We start from the raw sequence: 18,212 nt of genomic DNA, 5'->3' as shown, positions 1-18,212 counted from the left end.
CCAAAAAAAAAAAAAAAAGAATTCAGGTAAATACAAAATTTCATATGCTATATCCATCTTCTTCATTGCCCAAACTCCTTGCTCAGGAATTGAACAGGGATCAGCCCTGTGCAAGTACCTCGTTAGCTTTCCCCTAAATTCCCTTTTTGTATAATTTAGTAATAAATTCCCCTGATACCACCACCCACCCACCCCCACACCCCGCCCACTGACAAACTGAAGACTAAAGGACAGCAAAATAAAGCCATAGATGGGCAGAGGAGACAGCCCAGAGATAGAGACCACAATGGTATCTCAGTGCTCAGCACAGGAGTTCTACTGGACAATCTCAGCTAGGTCCAACCTACCTGAGCGCAGAGTGATGAGAACAGGCCATCTGGTTACAGAAAAGAATGCAGTCAGTCTCTCTGTGGAACAGGAGCAACAGGACAGCAGAGAGGGCACCTGCCCTGATCGAGGTCTACCAGTGTTCAACTCCAGCCGATCATCCCCAAAGCCCTGCCAGAAGTGATCCGAGCCTAGAGCCAGGAATAAGCCCTATGCATAACTCGGTGTGAGCCCAAAGTCCACTACCCCCCAATATCAATCCCCAAAATCCAGTCAAGGTTAAGTTATAGGTGACTGAGGCAGAAATTCAAAGATATGTACAAAACTGGGAGCTCAAATCCCACTCTCCCCACAAAAAAGTTAAATGACTCCTCCTACTCACCAAATTCAAATCTTTCAAAAGTTAGAGAACCCTAGAAATCATAAATCCACAGCAAGCAAAGCCTGAAGATATGGATAATTGAAATCAGAGCAAATCACAGGTTTTAAGGGATTTGCCTCCTGTGTGGTCAATCCCCAGAATCAAGTATACTCCACCCCTGAACACCGAAGTGTGGCCCAAATCCGAAACTGAGAAATGACAAGTTTGGCAGTCACTCCTGGTTCAACCAACCAGAGGCATAATGGTTGAGGCAACAGCTAGGCGAATCAGTCCCAAGAACTGCAGCCACAGTATACAGCTGTCCCAGGATGAGCAGAACCCTCAGTGGAGAAAGCCAGAAAGTCATTTAAAAGCACAAGAAACACACAGGCCATAGTCACAGGCCAACCATCTACCAAACTTCCATTTTAGGCAAATAACCAGAGCAAGGCTCCTTGCTTGGTTTGCAGTTGGTCAATCCAGCCTCACTGCAGAAAATGGGACCAAAATCTAGTGGGGCCAGGGAACTAATTCAAAGCACCGAAGGGTATGCTTTACTTCCCTGGGGTCAACCCCTGGTATCTTGTGGTATCCCCAACACCTTACTGGGAACTCCAGGGACCTCCTCCACCCAGAAACCTACCAACTTTAACCACTGCCATTTCCCAGTTCTGCAAAAATTGACAAGGGTTACAAAGCAGGAAGCAGAGAAGCCAAGCAAGTGTTTCTAACCTTGGATTATCCCAACTCAGCATCCACAAGGAAGTGCTCATGGATGGACCAAAAGCTTCTAGGATGTTCCCCAGGATGGGAGACCCCATCTGAATGTGACCTGGAGGGCTACAACTTTCCCCATCAATCCCCCCCCCCCAAAAAAACTCTCAAAACCCTTTCTCCAGAGGGACCTCAGTAGATTCTCCTGCAGTCACACCACCCAACCACTAACCCAACTGTACACTTACTACCAAGGTCTCAAACCTGCCTCCACCCAGTCCCTACGACATACAAAAAAAAACCTACATTTCCAACCCCATCCCCGCATCCCTAGTCTTCATGACAAACCTCACCCCGTTGTAGGTGGCTGTCAAGACACCTCCAAATGTAAGCCTGGCATGAAGACACCTGAAACCCCACACACAGCATGGAATCTGCCACGGCAGGAACTGCAAGACCAGGACACTTATAGAATGTTTAATAGGCAAAATACCAGGTATGTGCAGAGTGGCCCAGACCCGGTTCCAACAGTGTCACTGCCTCCCCTCCCTTTCTCCAAGCACAGGGCAGTACCAGGTACTGGCCTTGGCATTTCTCCCCCACCCCAGGTGGGCTCCTTTCCAGATCCAGTAACAGCACTTCCAGGCCCATCATGACCTGAAGTATCTGCTAGATGGGGAAGCAACAAAGCAGCCCACCCCTACGTCCCTTCTGAGAAGCCAAACTTCACACCGCTTTATTGGGATCACAGGTTTTTTTTTTTGTGGAGACAAATTAGTCAAGTTGGAAAATGGCCACACGTGGGCAGCAGACAATGGACAATAAGAAGTTTCCATTTTGGTGATCAATTCACTGAGGGTCGAGGAAATCCAAGTCACTTGGTCTGAAAGTTCGCTCCAGTCCTCATGATGGATACTAACAGGCCAACAAACCCTGCAGCAGCAAGTGTGTCATTCCAATACCCTTTCCTTATGCACCCCAGGTTCCTTGGCTGCCTTCCCCCTAAACTGACGTTTTCCTGGATGTCAAATTGGCTCCTCTTGAAACTGAGTGCAATCAAGACAATGACAACCAGGTTCCAAACTGCAAATTGCCCCAAGTTTTATTTGTAGTCCATACAAAAGGGAGGGGGGAAAAATCAATATTTTCTAACACCACCTACTTGGGGAGATGGGGGTGTGGGCCTGCACTGCTTGGCATAAGCTGGAACATCAGTGGTCGATCGGGACTTGAACATACACCAACTCAACACCCCAACAGGAACTGAGGCAGGTCAGCCAGAGGGACAAAGTCAGGGCCCTCAGGACTGCTGGCACAGCTTGGACACAGGAAATGGTTAAGAATTAATCCTTTCCCGGCCTCCTGCACATCTAAAAAGAAAAGGGCGCCGCCGACCTCAACTGCAGGCTGCTTCCCCTTCCAGAAGACCTTAAATATCGCGCACAAAAATAAAAGGGAGCAAAAAAAAAAATAGTAATAATAAAACGTAAAAGAAATTCCCATCCTTGAGTGATGGAAGGCAGCAGAGAGGGGAACCGCACATCGAGAGCCAGTAGCAAGATTTTCTGCAGAGGCTAAGGAACAAAGATTACTGCCGACACTCAAAGGGATCGTCTCCTGGGGAAAGCCCACAGGGTAAAGGGGATGAAAAACCGAAAACCAGAGTCTGGGTCAGCGTAGTTAACCCTGGGCCTACACCCACCCACGCTTCTCTTTCCCTTCCTGTGGTGCCTCATTCCAGGATGGCCCTACATGCGGCGCTGGTAGCCAGAGTGCATCTGTGCTGCCCGCAGGTAATCATTATAGGAGCCCGAATAGCGTGCGTAATCAGAATGAGCATCGGGCAGGCGACGGTAATCCAGCGAGGACTTTGTCGGCGAGCGGCGGAACGAAAGCTGCGACTCTGATAAACGGCGGTAATCAGAGAGCTCGGCTAAACGCCGGTCGGAACCATACCTAGTCGAGAGAAGAAGACAGTTGGTGAATGAGACAATTGAGAGCAGGAATCCAGGTGGGCAGGGGGAGATGCCAATGGGGCAGGCAGGGCGGGCGTGACCATGTTGGTCTCCAACAAACAAGATGTTGTCAGAAGGCTCATCACCCTGATGGGGACAAGAAATCAAGCCTGAGTCGACTCAGCGGGAAACCAAGCCCACCCTGGCATCCCGCCCTTCTGCAGTGTCAAAAGTGGGTTTGCTCTACATCCCCACACCACAAGCGCACTGACCCACCCTGGGCCCTATGCAAAGACCTTGACTGGTTAGCAACACAACGGCGGACGAAAGCAAGGTCCCCAAACTGCCCAGCGTGGTCGCACCTCATGTACCCTGCCTTTAGCCAGTGAGCACCAAAGGGACTGCACTTCCAAACCCTCCCCCACCACAGCTTGGACCACAAGCCAGCATTTGCCCATTGAGTCAGTGGGAAAGGCTCAGACCAGTCCTGCAAGGCAGTCGCTCCCCTGGCACTTTGGCTAGCCAGGGCAGGTGATGCTCGCCTCGGCCGGACTAACTGGTACCAACCCAGTTCACAGACGCCACCCGCCCTCAGGCTCCAGACACCCAGGGGAAGAACAGATCAAGGGAGCGGCTGATGGCTCCAATTTCCCTCCCATGCCGACCTTAGCCCCTTGCCCAAAGCCCCAGTTGGGGGCAGAGGCGGGGGGGCATACAGTACCTTTTCGACATGGCGACAGCCTTTTTGTAGGGATCGTCGTAGCTGGCCCGGGGTGGGGAGAGACGCGTACGCTCATAGGGCGGTGGGGTGCTGTTGGCGTTGGCAACGGCCCCCTGGGACATGGACAGGTAGGCTGCAGATGGCTGACCTGCCCCATCGTAGGCACTGCCTGGCTGGCCACGGTAGGAGGCAGCTGCCTGGGGATGCTGCTGGGCAGCATAGGAAGCAGCCAACGCGGCCGATGACTGAGTGCGGTAAGGAGCAGCCATGGTGGCCGAGGGCTGAGCCCCGTACGCCGCGGCAGCGCCATAGGAGCCAGTGGCCGCGGCAGCTGACTGAGCCCCATAAGAGCTCGACAGGCCCATGGATGCTTGAGCCCCGTAACTGTTCAGCTGGGTCTGAACAACTGGCTGCGCCCCATAGGAGCCAGCCATCGGGGTAGTGGCCTGTGCGGCGTAGGCGGTTGGCTGGCTGGCATAGGCGGCCGCTGTAGCTGGCTGTGCCACATAGGCAGCAGGCTGAGATGAGTAGGAAGCTGCCTGCTGTGCAGCATATGGGGTAGACTGAGCATTGTAAGAGGCTGAAGCCTGGGCATTGTAAGAAGCTGCCTGTGCCCCATATGCTAGTGAGGAGGCTGCAGACTGGGCCCCGTAAGAGGCTGCCTGTGCCCCATAGGAGCCAAGGGAGGAAGCTGCTCCCTGGGTGCTGTAGGAGGAGGCAGCAGCACGAACCCCATAGGAAGAGGCAGCCTGCGCCCCATAAGAGGATGGCTGGTTACCATAGGAGGCGAGGGAGGAGCCCTGTGCCCCGTAGGAGTTGAGTGAGGAAGCCGCAGTAGGCTGACCCCCGTAGGAGGACAGCGCCGAGGCTGAGGCCTGGGCTCCACCATACGGGCCAAGGGTGGACGCTGAGGCAGACTGGGAGCTAGGGCTGGCCATCTGGCCCCTGTACGGAGCCCCGAGGGAGACAGAGGGCTGAGCGCGGTAAGAGGCTGCCTGGGCCGTCATGGGCTGAGTCCGATAGCCAACACCCAAAGAGGCAGACGGCTGGGCCCGATAGGCAGCTCCCAGCGACACGGACGGCTGGGCTCGGTAGGTGGCTGGCTGGGCCGTGAGAGGAGCCACGTAAGAAGCTCGGGGAGGTGAACGGCGCAGAGGGCTGCGGTCGCGACCAAAGAAGGGTGGTGTGGGCTGGCGGGCTTGCCCATCAAAACCACCAGTGCTGTTGCCAAAAGCCTGCTGGTAGTCGAAGGTGGCAGAGAAGCCACCAGTTCCAGGGAATGCCGTATCCCCGGCCCCTGGTTTCTTGGTCTTGTCCCCAGTCTGGACAGCCAGGCCAGGCCCCTTCTTCTGACCCTTGGTTGAGAGTTCCACGTTGATGCGCTTGCCCTTCACTTCTTTGCCGTTGAGCTGCGCGATGGCGGCTTTGGCATCTGCTTCATTCTCCATGTGAACAAACGCGTAGTCTGATAAAGCAGCAGACAGAGGGTTAGCAATTAGGGGGGCAGGGCATGCTACCTAATGGGTCCCAAGGTGGACACACAACAGCACCCAGCTGTTGCCAGCTACCTCCAGGCCTCTAAATCATCCATGCTCTCCAGGAGTTTCTCACAAAACATGGCTCACATCTAATCAAGTTTCTGACTATCCCAGTCATCTTTGCCTGCACGGCTTTCCTTCACCTTCTCTCCCCATCTCTCAGTCACTTGATCCTACTTCCAGGTCAAAGAAACAGCAAAGATGACGAACAACAGAAACCATCACAGCTCCTAAAAACATAAACCAGCAGACAAAATAGAGAAGATTCCTTAATCATTCACTCTCTAATTCAAGTTCACTTAACGCCTAACTCTGGAAACACAAACAACATCCCGGCCTGGCCCATGTCTCAGCCAAACTCAGCCCAACTAAAGTTAAGAGACGAAATGTACACAATTCTTTATGATGATCCACCCTTTTTGCACAGGACATAATCTGGCCTTAGCACGATCCTGAAAGGTAGAGCAAAGCACCATCATGGCAAATTTCCAGCTGGACAAAAACATTCACAATTTCTAGGGTCCACCTCCTTTAAAATCTAATAGAAACAGAACTCCAAGGGCCCTTCACCACACTGGTCTATGCCCAAAGGTCAACGTATGAGTCAGGCCAATTGGGTAGCCTGGCTAGAAGCCAGAGCTTAGGGGAACCCAAAGCTCTCAAAGCCACAGATCAGATGGTACTTCAGGAAATCTTCGCTTCCTCAATCTTAAGAGAAAAGCTACAAATAGTATCACTAGATGCTCTGCCGAGAACAGGACCTAAGGGAACTGTGGTGGTGGGTGCTAGCCAGGGATGCTCACTTCTAAAGTCTGACCTACCAACAGAACAAAAAACTTCAGGAAGGGGAAAATTTGGGAAGAAATTCTTGTTCCGGTTCAAATTCAAAAATCACAATATGCAACCAGGATCGGAGGACACTGATAAAATCATGTTTTGGAAAACAGGGCCCCAAACTTAATCCCACCTTGACCTTTAGCTACTCTGAGAAGAGTCCAAGTGCCCCGCCCCTATTGCTCAACAGTTAAGGAAATGAACTACCTAGATGAATTTCCCTAATTCCATCTCAGAGGGCCTATATAAACAAATGACCTGAAACTTCCATACTGAGATGCCGTGCTCCTTATAGAGTCCACCATTTTCGTGGATTTGTGGCAATGCCAACAACCCCAATCTCCTGTAACTGATAACATCAGAAGGACAGCATGTAGCACAGGAAATCCTAGATTAGAAAGTAAAAGGCCTCAGAGGCACACCCAGCAATCAGTGGGTCACTATGTTTCAAGGAATTTACAATTCACTTCTCCTTTTGACAAATCGGTCCTACCTACCTGAGTCAGGAAAGTGGAATGAGAAGGAAAGAGGGCCCTGTAAAGAATAAACAGCTACAGGATGATCAAATGTGATGGTTGTTCAAGCCTTGCACAGTCCAAGTGAAACAGTGGACAGTGTTAACTACACATGCAAACCTGGAGGTGAGCAAACAAGACAGCTCTGTCTCAAGTCCCCATGGCCAGACCAGATCCTGAGCTTCCTACATAAAAAGCAAAAAAACCCTTTCCCACTCGCCACAGGCTGCTCCAACTGTTCTGAGTCCTCCTCTCCATCCATCCATCCTGTGCAGAATGACCTAAAAATAGATGGCCTGAGATCAGCATGAAAGCAGAGTCTGGAGCTACATTCAGGGCTGGGGCATTTGTGGCACCTCCAGCACAGAATGCCCCAGCACCTCTGGGTGCAACAGAGCAATGAGCCAGCTGGGAATAGGCCCCCAAATCAAAATAGACATAGATTTTTAAATTTTGCTTTTGGACCACACCCAGCAATGCTTAAGAGTTATTTTTGACTCTGAATGCTGGAATTACTCCTGACTGTGCTTGAGGGCATTTTATCAAATGCCAGGGTTGAACCCCGGTAGGTCGGTCACATAGAAGGCAAGATCCCTACCCGTTGTACATCACTCTGTGCTCCCCACCATACACACGGTATTTTGTTCTGGGGCCCCACTTGACTGTGCTCAGGGCTTTACCCCTGGCTCTGCGCTCAGGGATCACTCCCTGTAGTTCCCTGAGGACCATATGGGATGCCAGAGATCAAAATCTGAGCCAGTTGCATGCAAGATAAGGACTCTCCCCACTGTACTCTAGCCAAAAAATTTTTTTAATTTGAAAATAAAGCAGAGGCCATATTAACATTCAAGGGAATGACACAGGCGGCGATGGCCAGCAGAAGTCTGACATGGGCAGCTGCAGAGACACCCTTCGGCACAGAAAAGAATGCAACACCAGAACATGGGGCTGGCAAGCCTACCCAGATTCCTTACTCCCAAAAAAAAAAAAAAAAAAATACCCAACACGAAAAAACGTTCCATTTGTTTTTTTTTACAAGAGCAACCAGACATTCCACTATTTTCTACTTTGCTGGGTTCTATTAGAAAGACCAAGTTATGGGACCGGAGAAATAGTACAGCGGTAGGGTGTTTGCCTTTCATGCAGAAGGATGGTGTTTTGAATCCTGGCATTCCCTGCCGGGGGTGGTTTCTGAGAGTAGAACCTGGAGTAGCCCCTGAGTGCTGCTGGGTGTGACCCAAAAACAAAAACAAAACAAAACAGAACAAAGACCAAGTTATGAAATCTGAATATTTGAAAAATATTTATTTTTGGGTGCACAACCAGCTCAGGGATCACTCCTGGCAGACTGGGAACCATATGAGGTACTGGGAATATAACCTGGGTTAGATGCATACAGGCAAGCACCCTACCCACTATACTATCTCTCTGATCCAATATAACTGAATTTTATAAGTTGCTAAGTCATGGCTAGAGAGATAGTAAAGCAGTAAGGTGCTTACTAGCACCTTAGCACTGCTAATCTGGATTTGATTCCCCCATCCCATAAGACCCTACAAGCCCACTAGAAGTGACCAGAGAATCACTGAATGTGGTCCAAAAATGAGGTGGGGTTAAGAAACCAAAGACGTTAATAAGTCTAATGGTGGAGAAATGTGTGAAGGAATGGTCAACAGACCAATCAACGAACCTAACCCAATCTCAGCCCTATCAAATGTGTCACTAACCTCCAACCTTCAAGAACAAAAACAAAAAACCACAAAACCCAACCCAACCCTCCACACACCACCTCTGGGGAGTTGCAGTGGCCCACCAGAGAGGCAGTTCCAGAAGAGAACCTATACGAAAGGAGCTAGAATTCATGTCTGGTGTTAGGTCCACCCATGGTCTGGTGGCACCAAACTCCTCCAGGATCATTGAATTCACTGAATCCAGAAAAAGAATTTCTAGGGCTGGAGATAGCACAGTGGGGAGGGCATTTGAACATGGTTGAGCCAGTTGGATCCCCAAGTGCAGAGACAGGAGTCACCCCTCAGCATTGGCGGGTGTGGTCTTAAAACCAAACCAAACCAAAACAAATACCGCACAAAAGAATTTCCTTTCCTAATGGGGAAAAACTTCTGCATTTAAACTACAGCACTATCTTCCAACAGGAATGGTCACCCTCAAATGCAATTTTCTCTTAGGCCATTCAGATCCCTTTAAGCCTGTAAATGATTGTTAATGCTGTGAGTTAGGTGTTCTGCATCAGATCTTCAAACACCCAATAGAATGGAACTGTGGAAAGTGGTTACAATGCTGTTGCTATGGAGATTTTTGCTCTGCAAACTATATCTAAGCTCCAAGGAACCAAGGAACTCCCCCTTCCCAGTGCAAAATAAAACAGAACTGGTTGTCCCCTACACTGCCAGGCTTCTGTGCTTTTCAAAGACCTGGCAGCCAGTACAAGAGTCACCAGAGTGCCCATTCCCCCAGTCCAAGAACTCAGAAAGCTCTTTGTAGATCTTTGTAGAGAGGCCATTTCTATTCTGTTCCCACCTTAAAAAAAACTCACTTTTGGCTGGAAGGCTTGCCTTGTACACACCTGACGTGGGGAAATTCCCAAATCACACCCTTTCAATTTCCTTCAACCCAAAAGGGTGGCAGGTATCTGCAGAGAGTGCACCCCCTGGGTCCCATTTTCTTCTCTCCAAGCTGACCTCTGAAGTCAATGTATTTCTGCTCGGCAAACGTTCGCAAAGGGACAAAAGGCACAAAGCCCTAACTCGCTATAAATCAGCCAGGAATACTCAAACCACATGCAGTTGTCACAATACTTCATCTCATGGCACTCCTGACACCCACTGTGGCTATGTGTCACCCCAAAGGCACTCAGCCCAGCCTTTCCACTTCTCTACCTAAAAACAAGCTTCCTGGCCAGGAGCAGCTCCAAAAAGGCTCCCCACTCCATGCTAGGGTGCAGATTCTGAAGCAAGAAGCCACTGGCCTAGGAGCCGCAGGGAGTCGTGGCAGGTCACTGAAACCCCAAATCCACTGGCAGCCCCCTCCCATCCATTCATTTCCTGACAAGGTGCCCAAGGTGAGGCCCTTCCCACTCTTAGATGCTAAACAGAAGCAAAACCCATGCACCATCCAGCCCGCCTCAGAACAAAACCCAGCAGGAAAACCCGATTCCGGAAGGCCGTGGACTTGCATAACCTGAGTTGAGGAAATAGAATGCAGGATTAATGCAGAGGAGACCACAACCCTTTCACACTTCCCGGGTGACGGGGGACCATGAGTGGCCTCAAAGCTGTGTGGCTCCAGGGACAGTGGGTTTAAGTCTCCTGGTGGAAAAGACTGAGTGCCTACCCCCCCTCCTACTTTCCCTCCAAGCAGAAACCTCACACAGGGCAGGAGCAGGTGAGACTCCAGCACCACCAAAGGGCCGTAGACTCCCAGGGCGGGTCCTCCAAGGCAAGGGGGGGGGGGGCTTGGCCATGGCGTGTCCCCTGCACCCAAGGAAAGTGAGACTGGCCACGGGCACAAGGGCCAGCCCAGCCAACGTGGCCAACGGCAAACTAAAAGTTTGGGGACAAGTACCCAACCCAGACTATGGAAAAAGTGAACTGGGTCGCCCAGAAGCAAAGAGGCCTAAATGAGGGCGATCCACTTCCCTCTAAGGGCAAGCAGGAAGCGGCCAGATTCGGCTACTGGAGCCAAGAGGACCAAAGAACCTCCCCCCCCCGCCCATATTTAATCTCACGCGCCCCTCCCCAAACCCCACTCGGTCCCCATAGACGCCCAGCAAGACCACCGAGCTCCGCAGCGAATGACAGGGGCCTGGGGGGGGGCGGGGGGCGCGGACTGGGCCGAGTAAAGGATACGGAGAAGCGGCCTTGAGAGAGAAAGGGTCGGGGTTTCCAACTCAGAGATGCTCGTGGGGGGGCCCCAAAGCTGGGGGGGAAACGGGGGGACGGGGCGGGGCAAACACCAGCTTGCGGGCGGTGGATGGCGTGGAAAGCGCACTCTGCCGGGCGCGAGTCAGTGGCTCGTTCGGGAGGGGGGTCCCCCCCTCCCGCTGTCACCGGGCCCGCGATCGAGCCCCAAGGCCGGCCACGTCTTCCGAGATCCCAGCAAAAAACGTCCCAGGGCCCCGTTACCTTCCGCTCGCTCGCTCGCTCGCTGGGGAGCATTCATCGGGAGGGACCTCGGACGCTCAGCACCCACCTTCCTCTCTCTCCCCCGCTTCCCTCGTCCGACCGAGCGACCGAGCGAGCGACCGACGTCCGGCGAGGAAGTGGGGAGCGGCGAGATCTTCCCCCGCTCCACGGTCCGGCTGGCGCCCGCCAGTTCGCTCGAGGCCAGGCCCGGGAGCCGGTGCCAGGCGCGCCCCGATACACGCGCGCCCCGAAACGCCGCCCGGAGCCGGTGGGGCCGGGCGTGGCGGGGTGCCGCGCGCGGGGCCGCCAGCCCGCCCGCCCGCTCGGAGCGGCACCCCGACGCCTCCGCCCCGGCCCGCCCGGCCCCGCCCACCGCGCGGTGGCCCGCGCGCGCCCGACAGCCGCCGCCCGCCGCCGCCGCCGCCGCGCCCCGCGCTACCTTTCACCACGTCGCACTCGATGACGCGCCCGCGCCGCTCGAAGAGGCTGCGCAGCTCCTGGCTCGTGCAGGCGGCCGACACGTTGCCCACGAAGATCTTCCAGGTGTTGAGGGGCCGCGGGCGCGACATCTCCACCACCAGCGCGCGCCCCGGCCGCAACTCGTGCCCGTGCAGGGCCTCGATGGCGCGCAGCGCGCCCATGTTCTCGCGCATGTGCACGAAGGCGAACTGCTTCATGACGGCGCAGCTCATGACCGTGCCGTAGGGCTTGAAGAGCGCCGCCAGCTCCTCGGGCGTCGTGTCGGCGCCGTCCACGTTGCCCACGAAGATCTTCATCGCGCTCGCCCGCCGCGCCTCGCCTCGCCTCGCCTCGCCCCGCTCCCCTGCCTTCCCGGAGCGCCGGGAACCGCTCCGCCTCCTCCCGCGACCGCCGAGCGTCCGGCCGGCCCGCAGTCCTCCTCGCGAATGGCTGGCGAGCGAGAACCCCGCCGCGCAGGCGCGCCGGGCCGGCCAATCAGGGCCCGCTTCCCCGCGCGGCGCTCGGCCAATCAGAGCGGCCGACGGGAGATGGACGGCGGCGCAGCCAACCGCGGAGGGCCGCCGGCCCGCTGCTTCGCCGCGGGGGCGGGGCAAGGCCAGCGCGCGCGACCAACCGCCTCGGCCCCGGGGGAGGGGGACGGAGGACGGAGGACGGGGGAAGTGGGCGGCCGCCCGCGCCGGCGCTCCGAGGCCTAGTCGGGCCCCGAGGCCTCCGCTCCGCTCTGCTGCGGCCGCCGGCCCCGAAGGGCAGCTCGGTCCGGGCTCTCGGAGTCGCGCGAACCCCGTCCCGAGCCGGGAGGTGGCGGGCGAGAAGTCAAGGCCGCGGGAGGAAGCGGGCACACACTGCCCGTGGGCCGAGGGGCTGCGAGGCTGCGTCGCCCCGAAAGGCCCCGCTGGGGACGGGGCTGGACGCGACGTCCATTCATTCCCCTTGCAAGCGCGTGCCTGACTTGTCTCCTCCTGCCAGGAGCCTGGAGGGCGCTAGAAACAGTTGTGGAGTTATTTTGGAAATCCTCTCTGTCTCTTCCTTGATGGGGCTGGGAGGGCGCTTTTTTGGGGGGGAGGGAGCCCCAAATTTGGGGCTTTTTGGAGGGGGGTTGGTGTTTGGTTTTGCTTTTAATCCTGTCTCTTCCTTGAAACGAGGGGTCCCTCTCGTGCAGGCTGTTTGAAATGGTTCAGAGTATTCGAAAAGGAAGCCCGAAGGAGGGTCGCTGAGAGGCCAAAGTTGATGCTTTCCAAAGAAACTCAGTCTCAAAACCGATATTTACGTAAATATAAATTTCAAAATGTTGCCTGGCCCGGGGATTGGTAGAGCTTTTTGCATAGCACACCTCGGATTCTCTGCCCGCAGGTACCCCAGGCGGTTCCAGGAGCCCCTTCTGGAAGGATTTCCTGAGCACTGCTGGGTGTGGTCCCAAAACCAAAAAAAAAGAGAAAAAATTTTTTGCCTATTACCGGCTTGCTAGGAGTGATTCCTGAGTACTACCAGAGTGTGTGTGTGTGGGGGGGGGGGAGTTTCATTGCTTTATAAGGATCATTCGAACTGCTTGTTAAGGATAAAAATAAAAATGCGCTGAAGAAAAAATCTCACTGGAAGGAGGCCCTTTTGCATCCCAGTACCACCCCATTCTCCAAGCTCCTGAGGCACCAAATTGGGAGTGGCCCCTGAGCACCAAGAGAGTGTGGCCTAACAGCCACAGAAAAGAATTTGCTCAGCACAATTACCTCCACAGCAAAACCGGAGAGAAGTGACGGCCAGAGAGACCATGACAGTCACAGCTTTCTGGCCAAGCAGTCAAATCCCGGGGTCATTGGAAGGCAGCGCTCACACTATGCTTAACCGGGTATGAGTTCCAAAAGGGGAAGGAAGGGTGAGCCCCCCACCCTCCAACTGTGAGCACATTTCCCATTAGTGACACAGAAACATTCCAGATTGGAATCTCTCCAGAAGACCAGACCAGGGCCCAGAGTGATAATTCAGCGGTAGGGAGTTTTTTGCCTTGCTCTCAGCCCACCTGGGACGAACCTGGGTTCCATTACTGGCATTCCTGAGCCTGTCAGGAGTGATTTCTGAGAGAGCAGAGTAGTCTTTGAGCGCTGCTGAGTGTGACCCAAAAAGCAAACAAACAACAACAAAAAATACAGGGCCTCATACATGAAAAGCAAATGCTCTATCTCTGAGTCACAGACCCAGGCCCTGGTTTTCTTTGTTCATTGAATTTTATGAAGAAACAGCTCATATAAATATGTGAGTCCTTGATTCGGAACCCTGCACTGCATGCCCACGCCCTAGCACCCTTAGGAGTGGTCCCATAAAAACTAACAAAATGTCCTCAAGGATCAACCATGAGATAACAGTCAGAATTTCCTCCATTCTTAGGGAGGAATTGTATTCCATTGTTTGTACATCATATATTGTTTATCTATTCCTCTGCCAATGAAATTCCGAACTGTTTCCACCCCCTTAGCTGTTTTTGAAAAGTGCTAAGACTCTAGGAGATCTGAGGAGAGGAGAGCTAGTAGGGTATTTTGTCTTGCACTCTGCAGGCCAGGGTTCAATATCAGGCATCCCAAGGGTACCCCGAGCCGCCAAGAGTTACCCCTGAGCACCTCCAAGTGTTTCCCAAAGACAAAAAAATGCTAAGACATATGGTCCCCTGAATATCTAGCTCTGAGCATAGCCAAGTGTGCACAGCTCCCATACAAAAGTCAAGATAGGGTATACTGGCATACTTCAATAGAGTATAATTTACATAGTGACAATGATCCTTTTGTGTTTACTTCCATTTTACTCCAGGTGCTGGAGGGGGGGTTACTCTTAGTTCTGAGCTCAGGAACCCTCCTAGTGTTCCCTGGAGGACCATATGGGAGGCTGGGGCTCAAAGTCAGGTCAGGTGCGTGTAGGGCAAGTGCCTCACCATCTCTGTACTATCTCTCCAACTCCAGTGACTCATTCTTTGGGGTGGGGTTGGGATGGCAGTTTTACTAAAGTGAACAAGCAAGCAGGAAGCTACTGCTGCAAACCCCACTCAGGTAGTGCTCTGGCCTATCCAATCTATCCTATCCTATCTGTTCTTCTGCTGTCCTTAGTCTCATTTTCCCCCCTCCCCCAGTCTCCACCAGCATTGACATTTTTCTGATCTGGTTTTGTCTTTTCACAAATGTCACACCAATGGAGTCATACATCACGTAGCTTTGTGGATCCAGCTTCTCTGAGGAGCACAATGCAGGTGGTTTGGGTTAATTCCCTTTATCAGTTACTATGGTTGTCTTGCCCACAGTGAATCAGTGTCTGGATGTGCTACAGCTAGTTTCCATCTGGATTATTTCCATTTGGGGGCAGATATGCTAAAGTTTGCATAGAGATATTTGTGCTCTTTGTCTTAGTTCATAAAGCATAGGTGCATACAAGGTCATCTTGAGCCCTAAGTGAAATCCAATCAGATCTTTCACACCTTGTAAGGGGCATAGTAAAAAAAAAAAAATCAGTAAAAGTTTAGTTTGCAAACTAGAATTTTTGAGTCTTTTGGGGAGTTCGTTTTTTGGAGGGGGCACTCCATTGGTGCTGCACCCAGTATACAGGACCAAACCTGGTTCCCTGTGCACACCAGGCATGCACTTAAGCACTCTGCTGCACTATCTCCCCAGCTCCCAACAAGAATTTGTCTATTTTACAGGGTCTGGGTCTAACCCAGAGCCTCCCACATGCCACACCGTTCTCTAGCAAAAAGCTGGCCCTAAAACCTCAGACACCTACAACACTACCCGCCAGACCTTCTAGTCTGGAACAATATTCAAGTATCATTATACCGTAAGTGTTCTGTGTGTTGTGCTTTTTTTTTTTTTGTATCAGGAAGGACACACCTGGTAGTGCTAGGGGACTATTCTTGGCCAAGGCTCAGATGTCTCAAAACTCTCTCTCTCTCTCTCTCTCTCTCTCTCTCTCTCTCTCTCTCTCTCTCTCCCTCCCTCCTCCCTCCCTCCCTCCCTCCCCTCTCTCTCGCTCTCCTCCCTCCCTCCTTCCTTGGAGAACCATATGTACTGCCAGGAATTGATCCACTCCACTCCGTTATAAGCAAGTGTGTTTTCTTGTGTGGTTTTGGTTTTTTTGTTTATTGTTTGTTTTGGGAGAGGTGTTGGTTTATGACTTGTTTTCATCCAAAAGGAAAACCTTCCCTAGCTTCCTTGCCCCTCCTCCTACCTACCCTCTTTCTCTACTTGTCAAAGACCCACCTGGATAGAACTAGCTCCTGCTAAGCCTTTTTTCTACCACTCTCTCCCCTGGGGCAGTTGTGCAAAGAAGGTTTTAATATAGGACTGCTGGTTTGGTGGGCAGCTTACTCTCCCTCACAGAAATTATTACTGGTAGTCCTTGTGAGAAGCCAGGATAGAACCTGGGTTGGCTGCAGCAAGGCAAATGCCCTCCTGTCTCCACTCCAGCCCCAAGGTGCATTTTAATAAAATAAAGTGCATTGTCATAACACACACACACACACACACACACACACACACACACACACACACACGACCCTACAGATCTGTACCCACAGATCATTCCTGATGGGGCTCAGGGAACTATACAGGGTAGCAGGGATTAAATCTGGTCTGCTATCTGCAAGGCAAGCACCCTTCCCACTGTACTATTGCTCCAGCCCCCAATATTTTATTTAATAGTTATTTTTTTCTTAGAACAATTTTATTTCTGGAGCCAGAACAATAGTCCAGCTGGTAATGTGTTTGCCTTGTTCACTGCCTACCTGAATTTGACCCCAGGCAACCCATATGGTCCCCAAGAACTACCAGGAGTAACTCCTAAATACAGAACCAGGAGTAATCCCTGAGCACCACTAGATGAGATCCAAAAACTCAAACTTCTTTTTTTTTTTTTTTTTTTTGGTTTTTGAGTCATACCTGGCAGCGCTCAGGGGTTACTCCTGGCTTTACAGTTAGAAATCACTCCTGGCAGGCTCAGGGGACCATATGGGATGCTGGATTCGAACCACCGACCCTCTCTGTATGAGAGGCAAATGCCTTACCTCTATGCTATCTCTCTGACCCCAAACTTTTTTTTTTTTTTTCTGAAAACTCTACCTAGCCTTTCCAGCCTTTACAAGGAGAAATCAATATGCTGGTTAAAAGGGACTGGGACCATCTGAAGCTAAAAAGACTGTCTTGTTGGGCAAGTTTTGTAACCATCTGGGCTACATCTATCAAAAGTGATAACCAAGTCAACATTGTAATACTGTCAGGAGAGTTAACACAGTTTTCGCAGTCTTTAGGGCAGAGCCTGGCAGTGAGTCACCCACTCCAGATGGACCTCCAGGGCACTGCAGGCTCCCTTGCATGTTCCCATTACAGTGTTAAATAGTACCATAAAGCAAGTCACAGGAAGATTTTGGTTTCCCAGAGCATATAAAAACTAGATTTATGGGGGCCAGAGTGGGGAGGGTGCTTGCCTTGCACATGATTGAACTGGGTTCAATCCCCCGCATCCTGTATGGTCCCCTGAGCATGCCAGGAGTACCGGTAGGTAATTCCTGAGTGCTGAATCAAAAGTAACATGAGCACAAACAGATGTGGCTAAAGATTTTTTTTTAAAAAAAGGGGGCTGAGGCCAGGAAGATAGCAGAGTAATAGGGCATTTGCCTTGCACACAGCTGATCTAGGAAAGAGGGTGATTCAAATCCTGGCATCTCATATGGTCTCCTGAGCCTGCCAGGGGTGATTTCTGAGCACAGAACCAGGAGTATCTTCAGCGCTGCTGGGTGTGACCCAAAACAAACAAACAAATAAATAAAATAGGGCTGGAGAGGTAGGGTGTTTGCCTTGCACGTGATCAACACCGGACAAAACTTGGTTTGATTTCCAGCATCCCACATGGTCCCCGAGCCTGCCAGGAATTACTTCTGAGTGTAAAGCCAGGAGTAACCCCTAAGCGCTGCCGGGTATGACCCAAAAACAAAACAAAACAAAACAAAACAAAACAAAAAAAAATCAACTATTCAGAGGAAGAAACTACTAATGGGAAATACTAACTCCTTGAAGAATGACAGAGTAGACTGGGGTGGCAAGCACTTGAGACTGAGAAGGGGCAAATACAGCTGTGAGTCTGATGAAGGCCTGAGGCCCAGTGAGATTCCTGCCACAAACACAGCCTGTGCCACAGGTATGGAAGGATCTGGCTTCCAGAAAGCCAGAGAGCTGGCAGACAAGCCCCAGAGATCTGAAACTCGGGTCCAAGGGTCAGGCTGTGAAGGAGAACAGCCAGGCTGGGAGCAAAGCCAGGAGGCCACCAACTGTCAGGCTGGAGCCCAGGCAGGGCAAAGTTTCCTAAAGGTAGGTTTGTCGCCAATCAGCCAACCAGCCACAGCCCTGTGGAGCTGGGTGAGGTGATAGGACAAATTGACCCTCACGCTTGTCCTGGGACACGGGCCCCTGAGAAGGGCTGTCGCAAAGCTTCTAGGATCCCACTGTCTCTACCATTGCTTTCCAAGGGTCCAAATAGGGCCACTTAACTTTTAGATTGTTTTGGTTTTGTTTTTTGGGGAAGGGCCATACCTGGTAGCTCTTAGAGGTTACTCCTGGCTCTGCACTCAGAAATTATTCCTCACAGCTAAGGGGACCAT

General features: G+C 52.1%; 2 protein-coding genes across 4 annotated transcripts in view; both read right to left on the bottom strand.

Annotated features, from left to right (window-relative positions):
- The window catches only part of RBM4 (RNA binding motif protein 4), a 28,431-nt gene extending 16,778 nt beyond the window's left edge, over positions 1-11,653 (bottom strand). For both annotated transcript variants that reach the window (XM_049780209.1, XM_049780211.1), the window contains exon 1: positions 11,547-11,653. The gene's annotated coding sequence lies outside the window, so the exon portion shown is untranslated. The remainder of the gene's footprint in view (positions 1-11,546) is intronic.
- On the bottom strand, positions 2,479-11,883 carry RBM14 (RNA binding motif protein 14). Of its 2 annotated transcripts, XM_049780201.1 has the most exons (3): positions 11,547-11,883; positions 4,079-5,543; positions 2,479-3,358 (listed from the first exon to the last, which is right to left on the bottom strand). In XM_049780201.1, the coding sequence occupies exons 1-3, from the start codon at positions 11,881-11,883 to the stop codon at positions 3,151-3,153; spliced, it is 2,010 nt and encodes a 669-aa protein (XP_049636158.1). In that variant the 3' UTR covers positions 2,479-3,150. The 2 variants fall into 2 exon arrangements, with proteins under 2 accessions (XP_049636158.1, XP_049636160.1); XM_049780203.1 differs by lacking the exon at positions 4,079-5,543 and having other exon boundaries at positions 3,199-3,358.
- Positions 11,884-18,212: the final 6,329 nt, after the last annotated feature.

This window comes from Suncus etruscus, chromosome 9 (genome assembly GCF_024139225.1).
Source record: "Suncus etruscus isolate mSunEtr1 chromosome 9, mSunEtr1.pri.cur, whole genome shotgun sequence".
NCBI classification, from domain to species: domain Eukaryota; kingdom Metazoa; phylum Chordata; class Mammalia; order Eulipotyphla; family Soricidae; genus Suncus; species Suncus etruscus.
This window is presented reverse-complemented; position numbering and strand designations above follow the sequence as displayed.

Bases quoted from the DNA above. Each gene is read 5' to 3' on its own strand.
- RBM14 (XM_049780201.1), bottom strand. From the start codon at position 11,883: ATGAAGATCTTCGTGGGCAACGTGGACGGCGCCGACACGACGCCCGAG. The intron at 5,544-11,546 runs GTAGCGCGGGGC...CTGCTTTATCAG, and splicing joins CGAGTGCGACGTGGTGAAAG to ACTACGCGTTTGTTCACATG. The intron at 3,359-4,078 runs GTACTGTATGCC...TCTCTCGACTAG, and splicing joins GCTGTCGCCATGTCGAAAAG to GTATGGTTCCGACCGGCGTT.